This window comes from Brachyistius frenatus, unplaced genomic scaffold, assembly GCF_029030835.1.
Source record: "Brachyistius frenatus isolate BFR_SWC_R1_liver_20210118 unplaced genomic scaffold, ASM2903083v1 Contig_21, whole genome shotgun sequence".
Lineage (NCBI taxonomy): Eukaryota > Metazoa > Chordata > Actinopteri > Embiotocidae > Brachyistius > Brachyistius frenatus.
In genome coordinates this window covers 543,635-566,636 of record NW_027210620.1, presented here as the reverse complement: position 1 = coordinate 566,636, position 23,002 = coordinate 543,635, and the positions used below count along the sequence as shown (strand labels likewise).

Sequence of the window (23,002 nt, the reverse complement as noted above, 5' to 3'; positions counted from 1 at the left end):
GTTTTTTATTAAGGCAGAGAAATTGTGTTTCTCCACCGCACAGCACTGAGGTAGTGGTATGTTTTATAGGCTTTCTCTCGTGAGGCATGTTCATGAGCTGCAGCAGCACATCTACTCCCTCTCTCTCAGGAGACCGAGCGCCCGTCCTTCTCATTTCCTCCTGCACAGCCCTCCCTGCAGTTTAATTGGTGCCTTTTTGCCGAATGCGTGATTGATTGACAGGTCAGGAGTGGGCTAAGACAGACACGACACACAGAGCAAACTGGGCAGTCAATCAAAAAAAATTATTCCCAGTGGAGCATTAGGCTGATGGCCAGGAGGACACGCACGCACGCACGCACGCACGCACGCACACACACAAAACCAAGTGCACAAGCACAGACACCTAATTTCTAATTGCTCGTTTAGTTACATCACATTTTCAGCTGAAAGTACAAGGTGATGTTTTTCAAATAAATTTCTTAAGACTGAACACTGAAAGCTATTAGGATTAATTTGACATTTTGAGAAATACACATGTGCTCGTTCTTGATTTATTAGGTAGTACTTATTTATTTCAAGTTACATCCTGTGTATAGAACCTCATGTAAAAGAGACCTTTGTTTCCAGGTAACTTTTTTGTTAGAATAAAAAGTCAGTAAACAAAACTGACCTCATTCAAAATGCTGTTATCAATAACTTTCCTTACTGGTTTGTTGAATTAAGTAAGTCGAACCTTGAGTTTTGTATGAAGCCCTGTCAAATAGTTAAACAGTACTTCATCTTTGACATTAATTTACCCTGGGTCTCACTGGTTTGATCAAACATTTGCTCCCTAATGAGTAATTCATAACCTGCCTGACCCCTGACCCCTGCCTCCTGCCCTCTGACCTCGACCTCACCTTGCACTGAGAGCTCCTGCTGCTCAGTAAGGGTCCTGTTACACGGGCAGTGTCGCCGGCTGCCTGAGGGAAGGAGCTCTCCAGGTACAGGAAGTGTCCGGAGGGGTCTCTCAGGGTGTGGTCACTTGATGGCCCAATTCCAACCGTCCGAGTGCTGCCTGCTTTGATCAACCAATCAAAGTCATCCTCTTGGCACTGGAGCCAGGAACAGAGGTCAAACTCAAAATTGCAGCGTCCGCTAAAGCCCTCTGAAAGATGGCAATAAAAAAAAGAAATAAATCAATCCAGGCTATCCAATTATCTGGAAATTCATCTTTCGCCAGGACTTATCAGTCAGACATTAAAAGAGGCCTCACTGCAGATGTAGTGATCCTCGTCTGAATCGTCCCCGCAGTGGTTGATGAAGTCGCACAGGTTGTCCTGAGGGATGCAGTGGCCGTTTGCACAGGCGTACTCCTCAGGTGTACATGGCCAGTTTGAAGGAAAAGGAGGGGAGCAATCCAGGAAGCTGACGTCATCTATTACCACATCACCCATGTAGCTGATCCCTTGCTTTGCCCTGAAAACCACCTGGCAAAGGACAACAAACCTCGGATCAACTGTCTGTCCTTACTGTCATATAATCCGACAGCCATTTTTATACACCAGGGTTGATGCTTAATATTAACAGACAAGCCACTGAAACAAAAGATCCAAAAGCTACTGTCCTAATGAGATCTGTTATGTAGTGTCTTGGGGCAGTGGGTAGATGAAGAGCTCTGCGAGAAGAGGAAAAGGACATTTCTAGTCTCAATGAGGCCTCTTGGAGGTTTAGCGTGAAGAGATCCTTCATCTTCTCATTGTACCATCAGCACTGATCTGATACTCTGCTCTGACAAAGGTTAATGCATATCAGAAAATGTGCAAAAGCCGTGGTATTTGGTCGAAGGGATGACGTGCAGTCAAGCCAACAGAGCAGATAGACACCAAGAAAAGCACCCATCAGCCATCTGACTGTCACACTGACATCTCAAGACACATTAGAGTGTATTAGAATCAGTCAGTTCATCATCGATCGTCAGGTAAGCATGTCTCGTTTAGCCTGGTGTAACTGGAATGAGCCCAGTAACACTGATGTGCAGTAATGTAAGAGGCTGTCCTTCAGTTCAAACTGAATGTAATTAATCAGAAGCACACGTGTGTCATTATAGGAGAGAACAACCACAGTGGAATATACATCATGTCAAAGGGGCTCTTTACTGTAAAATATAAAGGCCAAAAATATAACAAGTCAAATTAGACAAGAGAATTAAGCATTTTAATAGAAGAAAATGTTTATATTTGTAGTATTATTGATTATAGAAAATGTACAGATCACATTTCATTATATTTAATATATATAAAAAGATATTTAAAAAAAATGTAGATGTTGAAAATTACAGACCTGAAAGTTGCTTGCTAACCCCAAATACACTTCTCCTCGTCTCCATTTGTTGCCTTGGTTACCAGTCTGAGACCAAGCCTCAAGAGTGACATTACCGTGCTTCAGCAGCACCTGAGGATATTATGAAAAACAACACATATACGAATATTTCGGAGACAAAACAATACATATTTTCTGATGGGAAAGACCACGTATGCCAAAATGAGTCGTATTCGCCGACTTCTTACCTGTAGGGATCCCACGGTGAATCCGCTCATGTGGTACCAGAAGATCAGGGTGCAGTGTGGCCCAGTGGAGGAGATGACAGGTGTCTGGAGGTCAATGGTTTGACCGTAGTTGCCATTTGAACTGTCTGCATACATGTACCAACCCTCTGGGCTGTTGCTGAGGGGAACATTAAAATTACAGAATAATATCTCCAATTCGGCTGAATAAATGTGAGAGTTTGTGTAATTATGCCAATAGCTTGACTGACTTTTATATATGATAAGACCTTTTTTTTTTCTGAACATTATTTAGGCTCTTAGTGAAGCCTCTTGGCGCTGATTGCCTTGTGCAACCTTTTTCTACTTATAATACATAACTGTACATTAATACTGTGCAAAGATTGGAGTTGTTTTTTTGTTTTTCTAACTGATTAATTTGTATCTCTTGTAAATAAAAATGATCTTAGATTTCCAAATGTTATCAAATTGTAAGATATTTGTACACCTATAAAAAAAAAAAAAACTGTACATAATTAATCAATAGTAACAACAACATAATATGTAGATTGAACAAAAATGAATGCTTTCCTCTGTCATCTGTGTCGTCAGGATTGGGCTTATTATCTGCTCCAGCTTGCACTGTTTCACTTTATTTAATTTCAAGAAGAGGTGCGGTTCCACTTGGGTTAAATAAGGTTCGCTCAATTTCTTTCATTTCTTATTGAATCAGAGCCAGTCATGGCTGCTGTAGGTACGAGGAAGACTGTCAGACAGGTTATGAAAGAAGATAAGTACTTGCAATTCAGTCTGAGGGAAGAAATTGCCAAAATGTAGTGGTCAAAGTGCACAGCCATTGTCTGCTCTCACCACCCACTCAGTAAATCAGACATAAGGTAGGTTAGGTTAGGTAGTTAACATAAAAGGACACTCAAGTCACTGTCTATCTACTATGGATTGGCCATATGCCCACAGTTAGAGGAGAGGAAAATCTCATTAGAGCATTTAGCTTTAAGGACTGAAAGAAATTTGTTATTATACTTATTATCAGCTGAGGTAGCAAAGATATTTAGAACATAAATGATCCATTTTGAGCTAAATATTTTTGTCTGGTAATCATTTAATTCCACAGCTCAAAAGGGCATCATAAAATTGGAATAAAATATAAAAATATCAAAGATACTAGAATTTATTCCTCGTAATTTTAGATGCTGGAATCGGAGAATATTCCAAATTGTTGCTCAATCAGCCAATCAATAAATTGGCAATTTGTTTGAGGTCTAAATATATTACCGTTATACATAAACTTGTTGGTGCTTACAGGGTATGGTCATTAATAGGACGGTGGTACTGCTCTCCATCATGAATGCTCTCCCCCTGGTCAGGCGACCAGAGAAATGTGTGAATTGGGGCCGAAGAGGGGCTGACAATCTTCCAACCACAAGTGTCACCGCCTTCAAAATCACACGTTTCCTTCACTGGAGGAAGACGAAGGCCAATAAACAAGGAAGGGAGGGGAAAGAGAGAAGAAACACAGGAAAAATGTGAGGAAGATGAATGAGAAGCGCCACAAAAAAACAAAAAAACAAAAGATGGAAAAAATATTTTTTTGCCATAATAAAAGCCTTATTAAAGTGTTTTACCGCAGTTCATTTCATCTGATCCATCAGAACAATCATGCTTGAAGTTGCACACTTGACTCAGGGGAACACACTCCCCATGTGTCCCACACACAAACTCTCCTTCAGGGCAGCTGTGGGGCTGAACTGTGGGCGCTGGAGTGGTCGCTGCAGGTGTTGTGGTGTTCGCTTTGGGAAGCTCTCCTAGAACAAGACACAGTGGTAAAACTAGAGTTAACTAGAGCGGTCATACGCCTCTGCTAACCACTCAAGTTGTAGTTTACATGAATATCTGTCCAAACCCATATAGACTCTGAACTCACAGCGACTTTGACCTCCCCCCCCCCCCCCCAACAAATTGGGCTCACAGTTACCTTGACCTTTGCCCCCCAAAATCTAATCAATTTGTATCAATGGAATGTTTTTGCCAAGTTTGAAGAAATTCCCTTCGGGCATTATAGAGATCCCATTCACGAGAACAAGAAGGACAGACGGACAACCGGAAAACATAATGCATTAAAAACAACAACAACAACATTTAATAGTAAGAACATCATTGCACTAAAACGTTCATGATGGGTTTATACATTTACCTTCATATGGGTCACAGTCCAGAAAGGAAAGGTCATCAATGGCAATATCTCCATTAAAATCATCTCCAACTGTACCTTCAATTAAAATCTAGCAACAGGAAAAGTAAGAATGAAGACACAACATATTGAGCAGACAGAAATCTGAGATTTAGGTGCACCAACGACATAATTTATTTAGTAAATCCATCAAATATTTCCAAGTTTGTGTGTAAGTTCTTAGTAGTTATTTACTAAATCAATTAACTGTTTCCAAGTTAAGTTAAGACTTTGATGGTCAGTAAATTGGTTGTAAGTAAACTTCTGATTTGTTTTCAATCTAAAATTGATCACGTGTTCGCATGCTAACGATTTCTTTATCTGTTGGCTCAGTTAGAAGTTAGTGAGACGCAGCGGTTGAAGATGTAGAAATACTCTACAGACAGGTCTTTACCGTCGTTTCTACAGGTTTTAAAATAACACTACTCGGCAAAAGCCTCTTTTCTTCCAAACTGTTGAATCTAATAAATTTACTTTCATTTCACTGCTGTAAGTTGGCACTTTAGTAGCCTATCAAAAGAAACTTTTTATATGGTAAAACATATTTAAAGTAAATACTTGAAAGGTCAATGATAACCAGGATACCATGTACTCAATAGACCTTTAGACTAACACAGTGGTAAGTAGCCATATTAATGAAAGTTATTAATTACAATTAGACAGCTATTTTTTGCCATTTAAAACAAAGAAAATCAAAATGTTGGCCAAATTCTAAGGTATCTCTATGAGGTGGGTTTTTTTTTTTCTGTATTGCTGCTAAAGTTTTTTTCTGATTGCAAGTTACTAGGAACTCTTGTCAGTCGTATATGTCTCAAATGATAAAAGATTATTGCATCAGATGCCACCATTCCTGTCGCTTACAAGGAGTGAAATAAAATGTGGAAACATTGAACGTAGAAAGTCTCATCTTAGGTTTCAAATTAAAAAAAAACAGCTTGAGAAGAAGAAATGTTTTCTACTGGTTGTTATTGTGGTAATCAGGCTAGTGCACATGTGCATTGCAGAATGTGCCCCCCAAAAAACAAGCTTGCTAATTATTATTTGAAGCACTATCTGTAAGAGGCAGCATGTGAGTGTTTAGGGTTTTTACCATAATTCAAGCACTTGTATTTTGCGAACACATTTTGAAATATTTGTTTCCGATAATAGGCCATTTCCATTCGCTTTCCTATGCTAACAGCTTGTCGTGGAAACACGTTAGGTAACTGTAATGTTGATCTGTAATTTAACCCATCAGATTGTTGCATGGTTTTTGAAGTTCTGTAGTTGTTCTAAGCTGAATAAGTGTTGTTTTTACATAAAGGATGTATGTGTAATAATTGTTGTCACATTAATTTAAATGCTAATTCAAAGGGGGGGGGGTGTTGGTACAAATGGCTATCTTGATGTTTGATCATGAGATTTTGTCATTTCATGGCTGTATGCCCACTGTGCAAGCGAATGGATCACTCTTAGTCTAGATTTCATTCATCAGTGTCTTCCCCCCCCCTCTTTTCCCCTTTCTGCAGTCAATTAATTTGACAAACAGAGCTCCTGTTTTCAATGCCACAGTGGAAGAAAAGTCTTTAACGGCCTGTCAAGTTAAACTCACTCATGAGTGATGACAACAGAAAATCCATCTGGAGGGATCGATGTTGAAGCTATTAAATAGATCTTCATCATGCAATGCTGGAGCGCACTCTTAAATACAGACTCTGTGCTTCAGTAGCGATTCCTAGTTGTCTGCTGAGGAACTGTTTACCTGGAGCTCATGTCCTTATTTTCTTTTGAACCTTTTTTAACTAAAGAAATCTCATTATCTGGGAAAATATTATGCTTTATCTCAGACTACTTGGCAATATATAATTACATTAAAACCAGCTACCATTTAATAAACTATTCCATTAAAATGTTGCTAAATGTTAAAAGTTCAACAATAACAATCTACATAAGTCATTTACATGTTACATAATTCTCTGGAAAGAGCAACTCTGTATTATCAATACATTTGCTGCTATTCTGCTGCTATTTATGTAGTTCAAAATAGCCTGTATGCCTCTTTTAAAGAGTTTTTGAATTCACACTAAATGGACACTGGAATAATTTTTTGCACATGTAAACATCAGAAGAAAAATTAGAAACCTCCATAAGCTCTGCAATCAGACGTGCACTAGTGCACCTGATTGCATGTATACAGCCATATAAACTAGGATATGATGGTATTGTCTATGTAAATGTCATATCCCAGGATATGACTCAAAACCAGGTTACTAATGTGGAGGTTAATGTACGCACTCTGCCCTTTTTCTAATAAAGCTTTTCGTATTTGTGTTTTTAATAAAACAAAAATATTTCTTTCCATTGCATCAATTTCTGGAGGATTATATCCTTTTTGTTACCTGGAAAGGTCGAGCACTGCTGAGGTAGAGAGTCTTCCTGTGCCAGAGGTTTCCTTGGTCTCCATATCGTACCCACAGCATTTGACCCCGGCCGGTCGCAGTGATCCTCAGGTACACTGCCAGGCAGAACACATGAGACCCAAACATGTGGTAATGGAAGCGGAAGACACAGCGATGGCGGGACGTGGACGGGTCCTTGCCATGCTGGGTGGTGGGTTGGAAGACTCGGCTCAGCAGCACAGCCGTGTCCCTGAACACCTGAGGGACGGAGGACTCGATGTAGAGGTAGTGGCCGTAGCTGGAGCCCAATGTGTGGTCTTTCCAGGGGCCCGTATCAAAGGTAGGAGTCGGGCCTTGGATGCGGGTCCAGTTAAACACATCTCCTCCACTATGTTCCTGTTTCCAGCTGCACAGCCCGTGTTCAAAGTTACACTGCAGCTCTGGAGCTGTGAGACATGACACATGGAGTTTCAATGTAGCCAGAAAACAACATGAAGCTACACCTGATTGAGTTACAGTGACAATTATAGCTCAGAAATAGACACGACTCAGTAACATGTTGAAAAAGAATTGCAATGTACGTTTCCTAAACTTTTTCCTACAGTCTACTCTACAGTTATTTGACGACTATAATGACAAGTTACATTCCAGATTAAAATTCAAATAATTGATCAAAATCAATGTAGACGAACCAAAGAAGTTACGTCTTTAATTTCACTCTATCTCCTTGTCATCTGCTGGTGTCATATATTACCCATAATGCAACTCCACCACCAACAGGTGGCTTTAAGATTCTGTTGTGATAAGGTAGCAGCACCTTGTAGCCTCCAGCAAAGAATTGGAGGGTGCTACAGAGGAGTGTTAAACTCACTCCACACCCCCAGATCAGACGCTTTCCTTTCCAAACTTGTAGTTTTCAGTCCCAGCTGACATTAAGTCACATGACAACACTTGAGGCAATTTATAGTATTTCACGCAGCTCTGTGTGGAACTGCAAAGGGCTTTATACAACTTTTTTTTTTTTCTTTCACATTAGTAGTAATACTACTACTACTCAAGACCTGCAATCAAACCTTGTGTCAAATCATTGGAGACCCTTTTTATGAAAGGATCTGACTACTATCTCCACCAATGAATACTTTACAAAAGAAGTCTGAAAAATGAATAAAAAATTGTGTGGCAGAACTCTTGTTTTCATCTTTCGTAGCATTAGCCATTAATCATTTCACAACCCCTCAGATTTGACTTATCTTTGAAGTGGAGGAGGCCTGCACCCTAGGTTGTAAAATGTAATGAAGTAAAAAAAGAAATTGCAATATCTCAACCAGCTATAACAGGAAATGCTACATACACCATTTTGACTCCGTACTACAATAATAAACTGTAATATGTGATACATGAGCACTTTCACTTTGGATCCTCTGCGAGTATATTTCACAGATAATTTTATTCTTGTACTAGCATCTTTACTTAAAGCAGGGGTGTCAAACTCATTTTAGTTAAGGGGCCACATACTGCCCACTTTGATCTCAAGTAGTCCAGACCAGTAAAATCATAGCCAATCACACATACATAACGACAATATTTCTCTTTGTTTAAATCATTGGTGAAGGTTTTTGGATGATAAACCCTATTTTAAGGTCTTTCTACAATAAACTGGAAACATAAAGACCAAAAACTCAGACATCAGCCCACTGTTTATCTGCCCCGGCTCTCCTCTGCAGATTCCCTCGCTTTGTGACGCGTTTGACGTCAAACGCCACAAAGCGAGCAGCGAGCGCTGCTGCCTGTGGCACCGAGCGCTTCTTCCTCCGGAGCAGACGTCGCATTTACGCTGTTTTTGAAGCAATTACTGGATCGATTAAAAAAAAAAAAATAACAAAACGTTTGTACTCATAAACCTCCATATTCTCATAGAAATATAATTTATGTCTTTCTGTAATTTTCACACTTAGCAAAGTCATCCGGCGGGCCGAGCTGGACCCCCTGGTGGCCCGGATCCGGCCCGCAGGCCGTATGTTTGACACCCCTGACTTAAAGGATCCGAGTCCTGCTTTCAATACCGAACATTAAGCGACACTCACAACATCCCTTCTCATCGGATCCATCCCCACAGTCGTCCACAAGGTCACAGAGCAGCAGATGCGCCACACAGGCCTTCGTGTGCACGCAATGGAAATGTGTGTGCCGGGGGCACTCTGCCACCGCTGAGGGCATCGAACAGTTCTTGAAGGTAACGTCATCCAGAGCGGAGACGCCGTCGAACACGCCGAGGCTGATTTTAGCCAGAGCGATCTGGAAGGGCCGGGTGATGCGTCCCAGCTGCACGGTCACCTGGTGCCAGCGGGTTCCTTGGTTGTACAACGTTCTCCATATGACAGTGTTGTTGGGAACTCCATTGATTCGAAGGTACATGTCGGCAGCCCCCACTGATATGCCCGAGTTATAATGCCTGAAAGGGATAAAAGAAAGATGGATGCTAAAATTTGTACTGATTGTAATATTCCAGCAAAGCCAGCATGCACTCTGTGGTATTATACATCTGAAATGATTTCCTCCCTCTGTAACTCACAGATTCCTCACTGATTCCTCTTGTGATAAAGCGTGCTGGACATAATACATGAGGCTTCTTGCTCACACTGAAGAAAAAAACAATTTGACGTATAAACCTGTTCTGCCTGGAGAACTCCTCCAATCACCCACAAGAAAAATATATAATCTGTCATTTGACGTAAACTTTCAGGGGCCATAAAACTGTCAAAACATGACAGATTCAGATTTGTGTCTTTTCATTGTGTGCGGCTGTGAAATAAAGTGAAATGTTGGGTGGCGGAAAGAGAGAAAGATCAAGAAACACATACAGCAGATGTAGCGAGACAGCACCTGGAAAAGAACGATCTACGTAGGCAGATCTACAGATGGAATAATTGTGGTTATAATAAATGAATCATGCTGAGGAACTTTGTTCACTTGCAAAAGAAATGAAGTTTGGTAGAGGAGGGCAGGCGGTAGTGTGATCCTCACCAGAAGCTCATGGTGCAGTTGGAGGATGATTGCTGAAACCAGGGTCCTCGGAGAACAGCTCTGGGATGCAGACTGCTGCTGTTCTTCAGAATAAACATGAAATGACCTGCAGCAAGCGAGATGACAATTAATATTCAAACCATGTTCAGAGCATGCTTTATTTCATTTTTGCAAACAAACTTGTTCCACCAGACAGTGAACGAGACACCTCTAAAAACCGCTGAAGCTGTTAGTGAAGCAGACAGCGGAGGTTCATTTACTAAACGCCCTCCCACATTGTTGTTGTTGTTGGCAGACAGGTCATTTTTATCTACCTCTCTCTGGGGATATTTGTGCATTGCAATCGAGGGATACGCAAAACATTTATCCTGTCGACCGAAGTGGCCACGACAATGGTTTCTTGTTGAGGTCAAGGCACGTCTTGTTTGCCAACAGCCAGGTGGCAAACGTGCAAATAGCAGCTAAGTGCAACAGTGATGTGAAAAGGGCCCTTTCAGTTCACACAGATCAATTAAACCATGGTGGTCGAACATTGTGAAGACACGCCGCTTTATTAACAAAGCTGAGAAAAAAGGGGTTCATGTTTTCAGCTGGCAAATGTCATGCACAACACTTAAAAAAAAAAAAAGGTTGTTTAATTTTATGCTAGTTTAGGTTGATTTTTTTTTTTTGTCTTTCCTCTAAAAATATAAACTTAATTTTAATTACAGTTTATAGGTTATAGGGATCAAATGTAGCGCTAGCTTTGTTTTGCCAGTTGTTTGTCTCGTGTTAATATTTGTTGAAACCGTTAGAATAGAATTTCAAATGAACAAATTTGTGATTTAAAGGGAGTCTAATCACACCAAGTCATGTAAATTCAACTAAAGTCAAAAACTAAGATGACAGTTATTGTTGCTCATCTGAGCTATTTAGCCTTAGCAAGAATTGAGCAACCTATCCATTTATTCCTCATCGTTCCTGGAACTACTCACTCATGTAGTAATGTGGAATAACTGATTTATCAAGATGTTAGTTCGTCAAAAGTGATGTTTTTTTAGGGTAATAATAATAATAATAATAATAATAGCAAAATAAAAGTAATTTTAAATTTTAAAAGTAAAAATTTTGATTCCTGTCTTTACTTAATTTTGACCAAATTACAGGACAGGACGGGACGGGACGGAACAGGACGGGACAAGAGGTGACAGGATGAGAGAAGACAAGAAGGGACAAGACGAGAAAAAGACAGGACAAGGCGAGACAAGAAAAAGACGGGACAAAATGGAACAAGACATGAAAAGACAAAAGAAGAAAACGACAGGACAACATGGGACAGGACAAAAAAACAACATGGGACAAGACGAGACGAGAGAGACAAGAGACAGTTCTTGCGTTTTGGCTTCATGAGTGGGGGTTCTCATAAAAAACTATTTAAAAAAGTTGAAATGACACCTGGTCCACGGCAGGGTATGAGCAGCCGTGGGAGTTCTTTTCTTGGCTGATATCATTGAAGCGTCCATCTGCCAAATGAGCTCTTTTTGAACAGGACTACACACCTGCGCATTGCTGCAGATAGATAAGTCTTCGAATGGTCACAGTCATATTTTCTAAATCTTCAAACAGACATACGCAGCAGGATTTGTCATTTCACAAAGCTTCAGTTTAGTGTCTGCACACTCTCCAAAATCCAACCCTAACAGAGCATCTTTTCACAGTGTGTTCACACAACATACAAAACAACAGATGGCGCCGGCATGGAGTCAGTCTGGCACAATAGTCCTTGTTAAATCCATGCGTTGAAGAGTTAAGTCTGCTCTGGAGAATAGATGTGGTGAAAAAGTAACATGATGTAATGAGGCATGATATACAGCAACATGTCGTGGTACATAAACCTTAAGAGAGATTATTGTACGGTCTCGTTCATATCACTGAATGATGTTGATATTCAGAGTGGGTACAGCATATGTCGATTTCCTTTCTATTATTCAGATGGCTGAGAAAGAATTTCTCCATGTAGTGCTTATTTCTCAAAAAGCACAGACAAGGGATGTTCTTCCACAAAACCTCAATTTAATCTGAGTGGTATCTTTTTTTCAGCTATTTTTGAAAAGCCTATTTTCACTGATTGCATATGACACAATGTCACATTGCTACTGTGCATGTTGGGTGTGTTTCTTTGCCCTACCTTCGGTGCTGTTAGTCGAGTGGTCCGGTGGTGGTGGGTGACCATAGTAGTCTGGCGGCACCTCCACAGACGAACCCCTGACCCAGTCAAAGCCGTCCCCAAGCGTGAGTTCGTACCAGCCGCAAGAGCCATCTTCAAAGTCACACTCAGAGGCTGAATGAGGAGAGAGACGGGACATGATTTTAATTAAGGTGAGACTGAAAGTTCATTTGTGAGCTTGGAAACAGAATCTGAAGTTCTTTCTCAGAAGATAGGGCTTATCCACTGGTCACGGACGCTCCACTTTCCTAAGCACGGTTTACCTTTCCATGTGACACTCATCGAAAGCTCCAGAACAGCTACTAATGGGCCTCGTGGTGAGATTACTGTCAGCTTGTTTACAGACGACAGTAATTAATTTTCAATCTCAACTAAGTGTCAGTAAACAAGGAGGGTATCACGTAAAGAGAAAAGAAACACTCCAAACTGTACAACTCTTAAATATTAAAGTTACAGAAAGAGGGAGTGCAAATCCAAAAACACCATTTCCAAGGATTTGATTGAGATTCTTGAAGAAGTTGCACCTCTCATCAAAAAGGTTTCTTTAGTTGCGGACTGACTGGTGGGGAGTCCCATGCTTTTAACCTACAACCTAACACCACGACCCTCGACGACTGACAATCTTCACAGACGTCTCCCAGTCAAAACATACAAATAACGTGCGGATTACTTTTAGTCATAAGGTTCTTACGGCAGCTTGCTTCGTCCTCTCCATGGGGACAATGTGGGGTGAAGTCACACACTTTGCTCTCCTCGATACACTCCCCACCACCACAGGCAAACCACGAGGGAGGGCAGGCGGGAGGAGGGGGAACACTGCTCTCTGCCGCAGGAATAAAAAAAATAAAAAATTAATACAATCAAAATGATGATGGAACTGCAGTATTCACATCAAGAGGCACTTGGATACCCAGAAGCTATTAATTCAGATGTAGACTCACCACATACAAGGAGTTCCAGTTTATATCACTGACACCTGTCATGTGATTTTTATCATTAAAAAGATCTCCCGGGAGATCATGCTGGATTAATATAGATTAGTTCAGCTGCGTCCAGAGAGGAGTAAGTACATTAGCTGTGTTACGGAAGATTAGATTCAACTGTGAGGTAATGAATGAACTGCATATATTTTGATCGATAGTACATCCAAGACCCTATCTGTTAAAAGAACTCAATATAATTCTGCTTATGAAGAGAACTGGAAACATGTTAGAGACGTTATTTTTCAACGTTTTGTGGCTGGCTAATGACATGATGGCTTTAAAAAGGGTGATACTCATAGATTTTTTTTCTATTTTTCTTATAACCAACTTTTAAAAATTTTTAAAAGACAAAAGCAATAGACACAACTGTAGCATAACCCGACAATTATGTTTGTTACTACAACATAATTGGGAAATCAAATTAGCAACACAAAAGTGTCATCTCTATATAAAAGATAGCCGTAATAAATCGCATGCTGGTCGGCTTCCAAAACATGTACAGATTAGCAAACGCCCTGAAAGACACACGGGAGTTTGATTTATGGTAACATGGTGGAAAACCATCAAACTTCAGCTCCAAATACAATTTACAATAACATCCTTTTGTTTTATTTTCTCCCTCCATCCATTTAATAAGAGGCCTATTCAATATTTAACTGTTATATTGGCATTATTTGCGATAGTGCACTTGAACAAAATTCATTGATATTGTGAACCCATAATTCAGTGCAACAAATGTATTAGTTAGGATGAATGATAAAGAACGTGGGAGATAAAGAATCTTCTATAACTGTAAAGGCATATGGTTATCAATCTTAGAAGGGAGCTACATATTAAAGCAATGTTTTCATTTCCAAGGACAGGGCAGGCTGTACTGGCGAGGCAGAGATTTTACAGTGAACCATGTCTGTGTGGTTAAGTGTTATTGGTATTTTATTGTGAAACCCATCAGTTACTTTTCCAGTATGAGGGTTTTCACTGTAAAAAAAAATAGTGAGGGTGACTTCAGTTTGGACTTAGCTCGAACCAGCTCTGCATTGTGCGTTGTCGCTCAGCTTCAGGTTTCACGTTTTGCTATGTGATGCGCGAGGCTACAGAGACATCAAGCTTTCTGGTTTGAAGCATTTAACACGGTTGACAGCAGAAGACAGATGGAAGCAAAGGGACCATGTGCCAAGGTGACACTGACCTGTCTCATCCATTTAGACATACTAAACTAGACCTGGTGACGGTCCATCAAACTCTTTGGGTTTGACGCTGTGTCTTTATTTGACACTCTTTACCCAACTTAAACCAAGATGAAGGGATTTTTTTTTTTTTTTGCTACTTTGGAACAAAATTGACAACCTTGACATAGAAAACATGTCACAAAGGGTTGCCTATTCATATATCAGTCCAGTATTTACTCTTGATGAGGCTCCGCTCTGATCGTCCACCTCTCCTGAAGAGAATATGTCTTGTTAAAGTAGCTGCTACGTGCCGCTAGTTGCTGACTATATTTGCATCTTGGTGCTAGGTCGGGGCTACTGGGATTCTCAGAGCTTTTGAGAGATGATGAAAGTCGAGATAATGAAAAAACTGAGGGGAAACAAACAAAAAAAAACACAAAATGAGCGTATTTTCATTCTCTCTCTTAGTCTTTTTTTCCTGCTTCTAACTCATCACATCAGCCAATGACATTTTGCCATAAGCTCAGTCTGTGAGCCAATCACTGTCATCAGAACCAATGTCCATGAGTCCATTTACTGAGCTCATCAGTAGTCCTGCGTCAGATTCATGCTCTACCATCCCCAGTGTCGAGACTCCATCAGGGGAGCTTCCTGTACAGCTTATGGCATTTCTACCCATGTCATGATTAGGGTCTAAACTTTTCCTTATTGTGAATAACAAATAAATGATTTAATGACTCAGTTAACTTATAGCTCAGTCTATTCTCCCCTGGCTGAAATGTTTGCCGCCAGAAAAGTTACTTAACAGGCAGAAATGATGTATTTTGCTCATGTTGCGAAGGATGGGAATCTAAAGAGGCAGCTCATTGTGTGCCATAGGGGACCAACAGGATTAAATATTTACACTGAGAAATCTAGTGAAACAAAAAGAGTCTACAGCTCCACTGGCGGCTCTACAAAGCTGTATATTTACAGATTAGCGCTGTACACAGAGAAAAAGTGAGGCTCAAGGAAGTATCAGGTATCAAATCAAAGTCTTTGACAAGTAAAAAGTTCTCATGATGATGGCACTAGATGAAAAGTCAGGGAATCATCAAAGTTACCACAATTAATCCTGATCCCAATTTTATGGCTATCACTCAAATAGTTCTTTCACGCAGAGACACAAATGTAATCTTTGTGGTTCACTAAAAAGGAAACGGAGAGCTCTTTCTAAAAAATAAAATATCAAAGTTAAACAACATCTGACATCTAGCCAGTGACATCACCACCGTCTCCAGAGGAAGCTAAAGAGGCCAAAAAAAAAAGCCAAAGGCCACAGGTTGCAGTCTGAACAAGACGATCAATAAAAAAAAGGTTCAACTGCTGTTCATTTTATGGGCAGGGAGCAGAAACATCATCCTACATTGGATGAATAATGGCATGTGCAAGGATGTTAGAGTTTGTGCTTGCAGCTGTATAAAACAGTATATCAGCAAAGCAACAGGTTCAAATTCTGTCCAAAACGCCGGAGTGGACGGTGCTTCATCAAACGCTCCCCGCCAAGGTGTTGAACTGCTTCGTATTCATCACAGAGCTGTAGGCAGCACACTGTGGCACTCACAAATAAACCCATATATTGTGGCCCGGACTGCTCCATATTCAGCACAAGGAAATGTACAGTAAGCATTATTTTAATGATTCAGTTATTGTGTTATGAATCCTGTCCTGGGTGTTTTAGTGTCTGTGCCCCTCTTCATCAGTATTCTAAACAAGTTTGTGGTGGTCTGTTTATGTGTGGCGATATTTCAAAATGTCGGCGTCTGAACTCGCCCCGTCTGTGTAGTGTGATGTTATTAATGGCAGCAGTACCAGGTGCAGTCACGCAGCCAGGACTGAAGGATAAGTCATCGATGGCCAGGACCTCGGAGGCTCCACTGTCAGCTGAGAGCTCCCCTCGAACCACCACCTGGTAGATGCACAGGGAAAAAAAGAGAACAGATACCACCCAGTCACCACATTGTATTTACAATAGCAGTTTGTTTTAGTGTGTGGTGCATCGGTGCATAGGCATACAGTTTATCTGTGCATGTACCATGTTCCCATCGTGTATACACGCATAAGACAAATATTAACCCTCCTGGGAAAACTAGACGAAGAGCCTACAGCAGAGTGCTTCAGACAAAACGATCCATGACCTGGATTACCACCTGGCTTCAGTTGTATGGCGTCGCAAACCAGTCAAGTTACAGTTTACATCCATGTATAGTCACAATCTCCCCTTCTGTTCCCGAGTTATTGTGTTGACCAACGGCCAGAAATGGGATTTCACAACACATGTTGAGGTCACAGTATAAAGTTGACCTTTGACCTTTTGCATATAAAATCTCATCCCGTCAGCATTTCATCCTATTACATATTTAGGTGAATTGTTTTGATAATCAACAAATGACTTCTTGGGTGTTGTGAGGACGCAGTGACCTTTGATCACCAAATTCTAATCAGGTCATCCTTGAGTCACCGGCACAGAGGGTAAAATAACATCAGATAAAAATATAAATAAAAAAGGGTTTAAAACATGAAATGTCAGAGAAAAATTATAATCAGATAATTAAGATTAAGATAGTTTTAGAAAATGCTTAAAAAAAAAAGTTTACTATGTCAACCATCTAAATTCATTGTGTTAACAAACATTTGCTAATTAGCACTAACCCCGAAGCAGAACTGAAAGCTAATGTGAATATCATTAGCTTTACAGATGTGTAGTCATTGGAAAAATTTTAATTTGTATATTCTTTTAGTCAAAGTTTTAATAATTAACCCTGAAGAGAACACAAACGCAAATTCTAAAAAAAAGTGTATGGTTAGATATTTCACTGGATACTTGAAAACTTGTCAGGAAAACTCACAATATGAACAGTCATTCGGTTTCATGCTTTGGGCAACATTAATGTGTGTAATTTTCATGGCAATCCATCTAATAGTTGTTCAGGTTGTTCGCCATCCCCAGAGCCGAGGTGCTAAAAAAAAATACAATCTTCTCAGTCAGGGTGCTGTCTGAATAATATTGTAGCTGCACTGACCAAAGTCCACCAAACACCTTTATCTACACTAGTGTACTTTTACAGCCTCAGTCACTTATGACATTAAACAAATGGTGGATTGTGTTATCACAGCGGATGTGAAAATGTGCCAAAAAAATACAGAATTTCCATTACTCTTACTTGTCAGGTATTTTACTTTCAACACTTGACACTGAGGTCATGAAAGTAATAGTCTTTGGCAATGAGTGTGCAGAACTGCATATTAAGGACTTCACAGTCAAACCGGTGTGTTTATCTGATCCAGACAATGTACCCTCGCTTTCAGAAAATCTTGAGTATTTTTATTCACCGAGTTTTTTGTCAGTACAAGCGACTGAGCAAAATACTCCTTAATCATTTCATAGATTGTATTTTCCGTTTCCAGCTTTAAGACAAAGGTGTATATAATTTTACAAAAGCTAACCAAACAAGTCTGAACCTCACACCCTGAACCTGAAAGTGCAAACTCTTCTAGTAATCAAACTATAATGGAAATCATCCTATTCGTCATGGTGGTAAATAAAAACCCAATTAATTAAACTGCCTTCGAAACAGGAAGTGGATTAATGGAGGGGAATGTGAGTGTCAGCAGAGAGATGACCCATGTTTACCCCCGGCACCGGGCAGCCATGTCATGAAAAGGAGCCAGCTGTAGTCAGTGACAGATGGCGAGTGCAGAGACGAGGAGAAGGTGACACACTGACATTGTCTGAGGATATTGGAAGGACACAAACAGCGGGTTTCACTGAACTCCAGATGGCCTCTGAAGGGTCCGGTTGGGTCAGTACCCTCTCAATGCACACAAACGGCTCCTGAAGTGCAGCTCGTTTCTGCTGTGACGACTGTATTAGTTTCAAAGAACTTTGTATATCTGACATCGTGTACCTAAACATTCACCGCAAACACAAACAAATATGACGGCCTTTAAAGCACATCATCATACAGTACAATAAAACTAAGATGTAGGCTGCACTTCATTACACGCATTATTTATTTACACACGCAGCCATTACATAGCAACATTCATTCAGAGTCGTGTTTCTGATGGCCTTATACATTTAAGTTTGCTATTTGTTCTACTTTTAGCTCTGTTTTGGTCTCCACCATCTCCTGACAAGGCTGGATTACAAAGACCCTGAGGGGATCTGGAAGCCTTAGGTTCATCTGTCCCCACTGGTTTCAGCAATGTTTTTTTTTTTTGTTAAAAATGTCTTAAATTGTTTGCACCGCTGAAGCACACTATTAATTAAGGTGAGTTCTATTGTAATATTGTTTGTGTTCCTAAGGACACGTAAAGAAAGCTGTGTTTGATCAAACTGGGTCTGGCTGTGGGGCTTAATGGGAACTTGGTGAGATCCAGGTTCAGAAGGTGGTAGGTAGGAAGTTTTGGGGGCCCCTTAAGTCATTCCTGTTTTCTGTGAAAAAAAAAAAATTGTCGTTCTGTATCTGTCTGCCATATGGTTTACGTTTAAGAGCGTTTTCACTAAAATGGTTGCCTGCTGATGAGAGCAGCAACAGTGAGCCAAAACAGTAAAGCTGTGGCCAGAAAAAACAAAACAACACGCTGAAAGACTCTAAAATAAAAGCTGCATAGTGTTGCGCGAAACTGCAGTCTGGTGATTATTCTCTGCAGGTTTCATTTAACAAATAAGAAATCGTAATGAATCCTGAATATAAAAACATTCATAAAAGCTGTTTTAAGACATTTGTTTTCTTAAAGTAAACTAAACACTAATATGATCCATTCGTAAACCATATAAACTACCTGTATGTCTCACATTCTTATGACATCAAACAGAACTATAAAACTCTATTAGTAAATAGTTTGGATGTTACAGACCTGAAAACTGTGATTGCTGGAGAACTGAATCGCTGTCGGCAGCCATGTTTCCTTCTGTCGTTGAGTGGAGTATTTCCACGCCTCTGTGCTCCGACCCGCAGGATGAGTCTGAACCAGTACCTGAAGATCTCCATGTGTGGCCACAACATAATGGTAGAAACTCATCTGATGGATGAAAATGAAAGAAAGCTCATCAGTTGACAACATATATATATATATATATATATATATATATATATATATATATATATATACATATATATATATATATATATATATACATATATATATATATATATATATATATATATATATATATATATATATATACGTATTATATTGACTTAGTTTATGTTGACATTACACAATCGGAGGGTTCTGTTACCTGGCAACTTTTCCCCGGCATGAAGACAGGACTCTTCAGGTCGGCCGCGGTTCCGTTTCCTCCAACAGGCGAAAGGGACAGAAAGTGTGCTGAGGGAGAGAGGACGAACATATAAAGAAAACATTCGCAATATATGCAGTTCCCACGTGGAAAAGTCAGCTGCTCCAACCTGACGTGTTGTTTCTGCGGTCGTGTTTGAGTCCTGCGGCCTCAGTGGTTCTGGTCCACTCAGACAGCGTCTCTGAGCTTCGGATCAGGTCACAGAAACCTTCCTCAAAGTCACACGTCTTATAAGTGGAACCTGCGACAGAAAACAGTTGCACTTACACTTCTGCTCCTTCATGTTTCACCGTGAAATATATATTTCCCATCTGTCTCTATACTGGTTGTAACCTGTGGGTTATAATGCATTGGTGTTAATACTGCTTTTATAAGGTGAACACGATCAGCTATGATGCAATAACAGATTACACCCCGGATTTCTTGAATCTTTGAAAGACCAAGCTATTAACTGTACAGCTTCAAAAACAAGGCATAGGGAGGCGCAGTTTGCTTTCAGGCTTTTGTAAACTTCAAAAGAGACACTTATGTGTTGCTGGAGAGGCTCATTAGAGGATACAAAGTCATCAGCTCCAAATACAGACAGCTTGTTAAAATAGAGAGCTGCCAACAGATGTACCTTCAAAAGTAAAAAGTTATTTTCTACTACATAGTATATTCATAGTTTTATCCCTTTTGACAGGCGAGCACATTCTTTTAATTTCAGCTGTAAATAGGCTTGATGGGTTTCAATGAAATATTCTAATGACTCATTCTGGATGTGTTGCATGCCGGTTTATCCATTTTCTCTCAGCGCAGCGATTTACTCCCCATGATAGCTACAATCTCCTGAAACTAATCAATGAACTGCAGCCACCTGTAAATTATGCAGTAACTTTGCTAATTTACTCTCATCCTAATTGCTTTCAATACAGTCTATAATGAGTCTGCTTCTTTTCAATTCTCCTTTAAAAAAAAAAAAAAATCATAACTAGATCGTACATTTAAATATTTTACTTACAGTTTTTTTCATCGCCGCCATCTCCACAGTCAAACACGCAGCCCGCAGCCACACATAACCCCTGAGTGCAGGTGAACTCCTGGGCTGGACATGCGCCGACAGACACTGGGTTTAATACCACAGTGAAGGCCGACAGCAGCCACACGGAGCCCAGCAGCAACGCCATCACCAAGTTATTATTTGCCCTTCAACTAAATCCCCTTTTTGTCACCTCTAAGTTGAGCATGTTTGCTGTCCGGATGTAAGGAAGTATTCCAGTCGTGGTACAGCTTTCCCTCACTGTGTACAGTTTACTCAGCTCTTTGATTGATCCTGTAGGCTGCTCAGCCTGTTGTAAAGGGCAATAAATGGCTTTTATGGCTGTTACTCAATCAGGTCACTTCACTCGCTCATGTGTTCAAAATGAAGCTGTGTCATTTCCGGAAGAGAAGTAATAAAATTCTATAAAGTCAAGACATTTTGATGGCTCTATGTTAATAAAATAGGCTCAAGCCAAACATTAGATCTCAAATAGACGAGTATTGAAGAGAGTTAAAAGAAGAAGAAAAAATGTAAAACCACTCATGCGCGCATGGTGAATGTGAAGCTACGATGAGCACAGCTGAGCTCAGCATGAAGACTGGAAACAGTGGGAGCTTAATTTAGTAAAAGTGTGTGGATTTAGTAGATGTGTTTAATTTAGGCAAAAAAAAAAACTATTATTTGTTTGGCACTGAAAAGGTTTAAAGAAGCAACAGCTATATCCATTATTTGCTTAATAATCAAAGGGAAACAAGGCGAGCATGCCACTGCTAACACAACCATGCTAACATCCTCACAATGGCAATGCTCACGTTCATCACCTCAGTTAAAGATCCATACATTTTAATTTAAAAGTTAAGTAAAAAAAAAAAAAAAAAAAAGAAACTACTTGCCTTCATTGCTTTGGCTATGAAGGTGCTAGAATGGCTAGAAATGGTTATGGCCAATAGGAGCTCAGCACAGTGACGTGGACAGAGCAGGGAAAGCCATAACCTTCGATGAGTATTCCAAGTTCGGAGCTTGATCAGCATCGGTGTTTAAAGTTACAGGTGTTTTTGTGACCACAGATATTGTAGTTTCCTCCTGCTCCATGCACATCAGTGCTGCAGTCTGTTCACAACAGTAACAGTCCCAAAACGTTTTCATCGCCCCTCGTATAAGCACTTGTATAAGTGTGTGCGTGTGCGTGTGTGTACGATACTTTTACTGCATGCAGGTGTTTACATTCATATCCTATTGCATAAAAGGGCTCCCTAATAACCACTACTCGTACTATTTAACCGAAAAACCAAATATCCATCAGTCTTTCTGGACAGGTAGAAACAGAAAAGCCTGCAAAGAATTACCTATTTTTTTAATTGCACGCTGACAGACACATGAAGGAGAGAAGAGACGAGAGGGGGGTTATATATATATATATATATATATATATATATATATATATATATATATACTGCTGTAGGAGGATCATTAACAGCCTCCAACGGGGCTCAGCTCCACTTTACAATGAGGCATAATGTCATTTCACAGCAATCAATAAAGACAGGACTTTAAAGCAGACAAGCAGCAAGCTGCTACAAGAGCTGGTGTAGTTCAAATGAAATTAACCTTGAGAAAAAAGGCGAGCCTGATGGCTCCATGGGGAACGAGGGACCAATGGAACAAGGAAAAGATCACGTCTCGATTGACCCTTATTGGCAGTGAGACTATACATCGTACAAGATGCTGAAACAGCGCCACGTGTAGCATGGAGGGTTTTTAAATGTGTACCGTTCAGTCGTTTCTGATACCAAAGGCACTTTGAAGGACAGCGACACGATGGAGAAATACTTTGGGAGGGATGTTGTGGTCGGGATGATAAGAACCAACAGATAATCGTTGCATTCCAATTTTACAGGAACAACAGCACAGAATGGCAAAGTGGTCGATCAAGGTGACTCATAACCACAATTAGTTTATTTCAAAAAGGAAACGTCAATATCTGCCAGCAATGAGCACAAACAAAAGGCAGCAAAAAAGCTTCACTGCTCAATAATAAAAAAAACATTTAAAAAAAAAGCGGGAGTCCATTAAAAATAAATATTTTCTTTCAGGCACATAATATTCAGAGCTGCTGGAT

The 23,002-nt window shown here is 40.1% G+C and overlaps 1 protein-coding gene across 1 annotated transcript in view; it reads right to left on the bottom strand.

Moving 5' to 3' along the window:
- The window catches only part of malrd1 (MAM and LDL receptor class A domain containing 1), a 51,517-nt gene extending 30,489 nt beyond the window's left edge, over positions 1–21,028 (bottom strand). The window contains exons 1-17 of the mRNA XM_069696300.1: positions 20,863–21,028; positions 19,972–20,103; positions 19,803–19,891; positions 19,418–19,582; positions 16,367–16,463; positions 13,055–13,186; positions 12,325–12,477; positions 10,158–10,263; positions 9,218–9,585; positions 7,134–7,579; positions 4,720–4,807; positions 4,151–4,330; positions 3,829–3,985; positions 2,532–2,688; positions 2,305–2,415; positions 1,238–1,451; positions 882–1,129 (exon numbers count right to left, since the gene is read on the bottom strand). Of these exons, the coding sequence (XP_069552401.1) occupies positions 882–1,129; positions 1,238–1,451; positions 2,305–2,415; positions 2,532–2,688; positions 3,829–3,985; positions 4,151–4,330; positions 4,720–4,807; positions 7,134–7,579; positions 9,218–9,585; positions 10,158–10,263; positions 12,325–12,477; positions 13,055–13,186; positions 16,367–16,463; positions 19,418–19,582; positions 19,803–19,891; positions 19,972–20,103; positions 20,863–21,028 (3,009 nt within the window). The remainder of the gene's footprint in view (positions 1–881; positions 1,130–1,237; positions 1,452–2,304; positions 2,416–2,531; positions 2,689–3,828; positions 3,986–4,150; positions 4,331–4,719; positions 4,808–7,133; positions 7,580–9,217; positions 9,586–10,157; positions 10,264–12,324; positions 12,478–13,054; positions 13,187–16,366; positions 16,464–19,417; positions 19,583–19,802; positions 19,892–19,971; positions 20,104–20,862) is intronic.
- Positions 21,029–23,002: the final 1,974 nt, after the last annotated feature.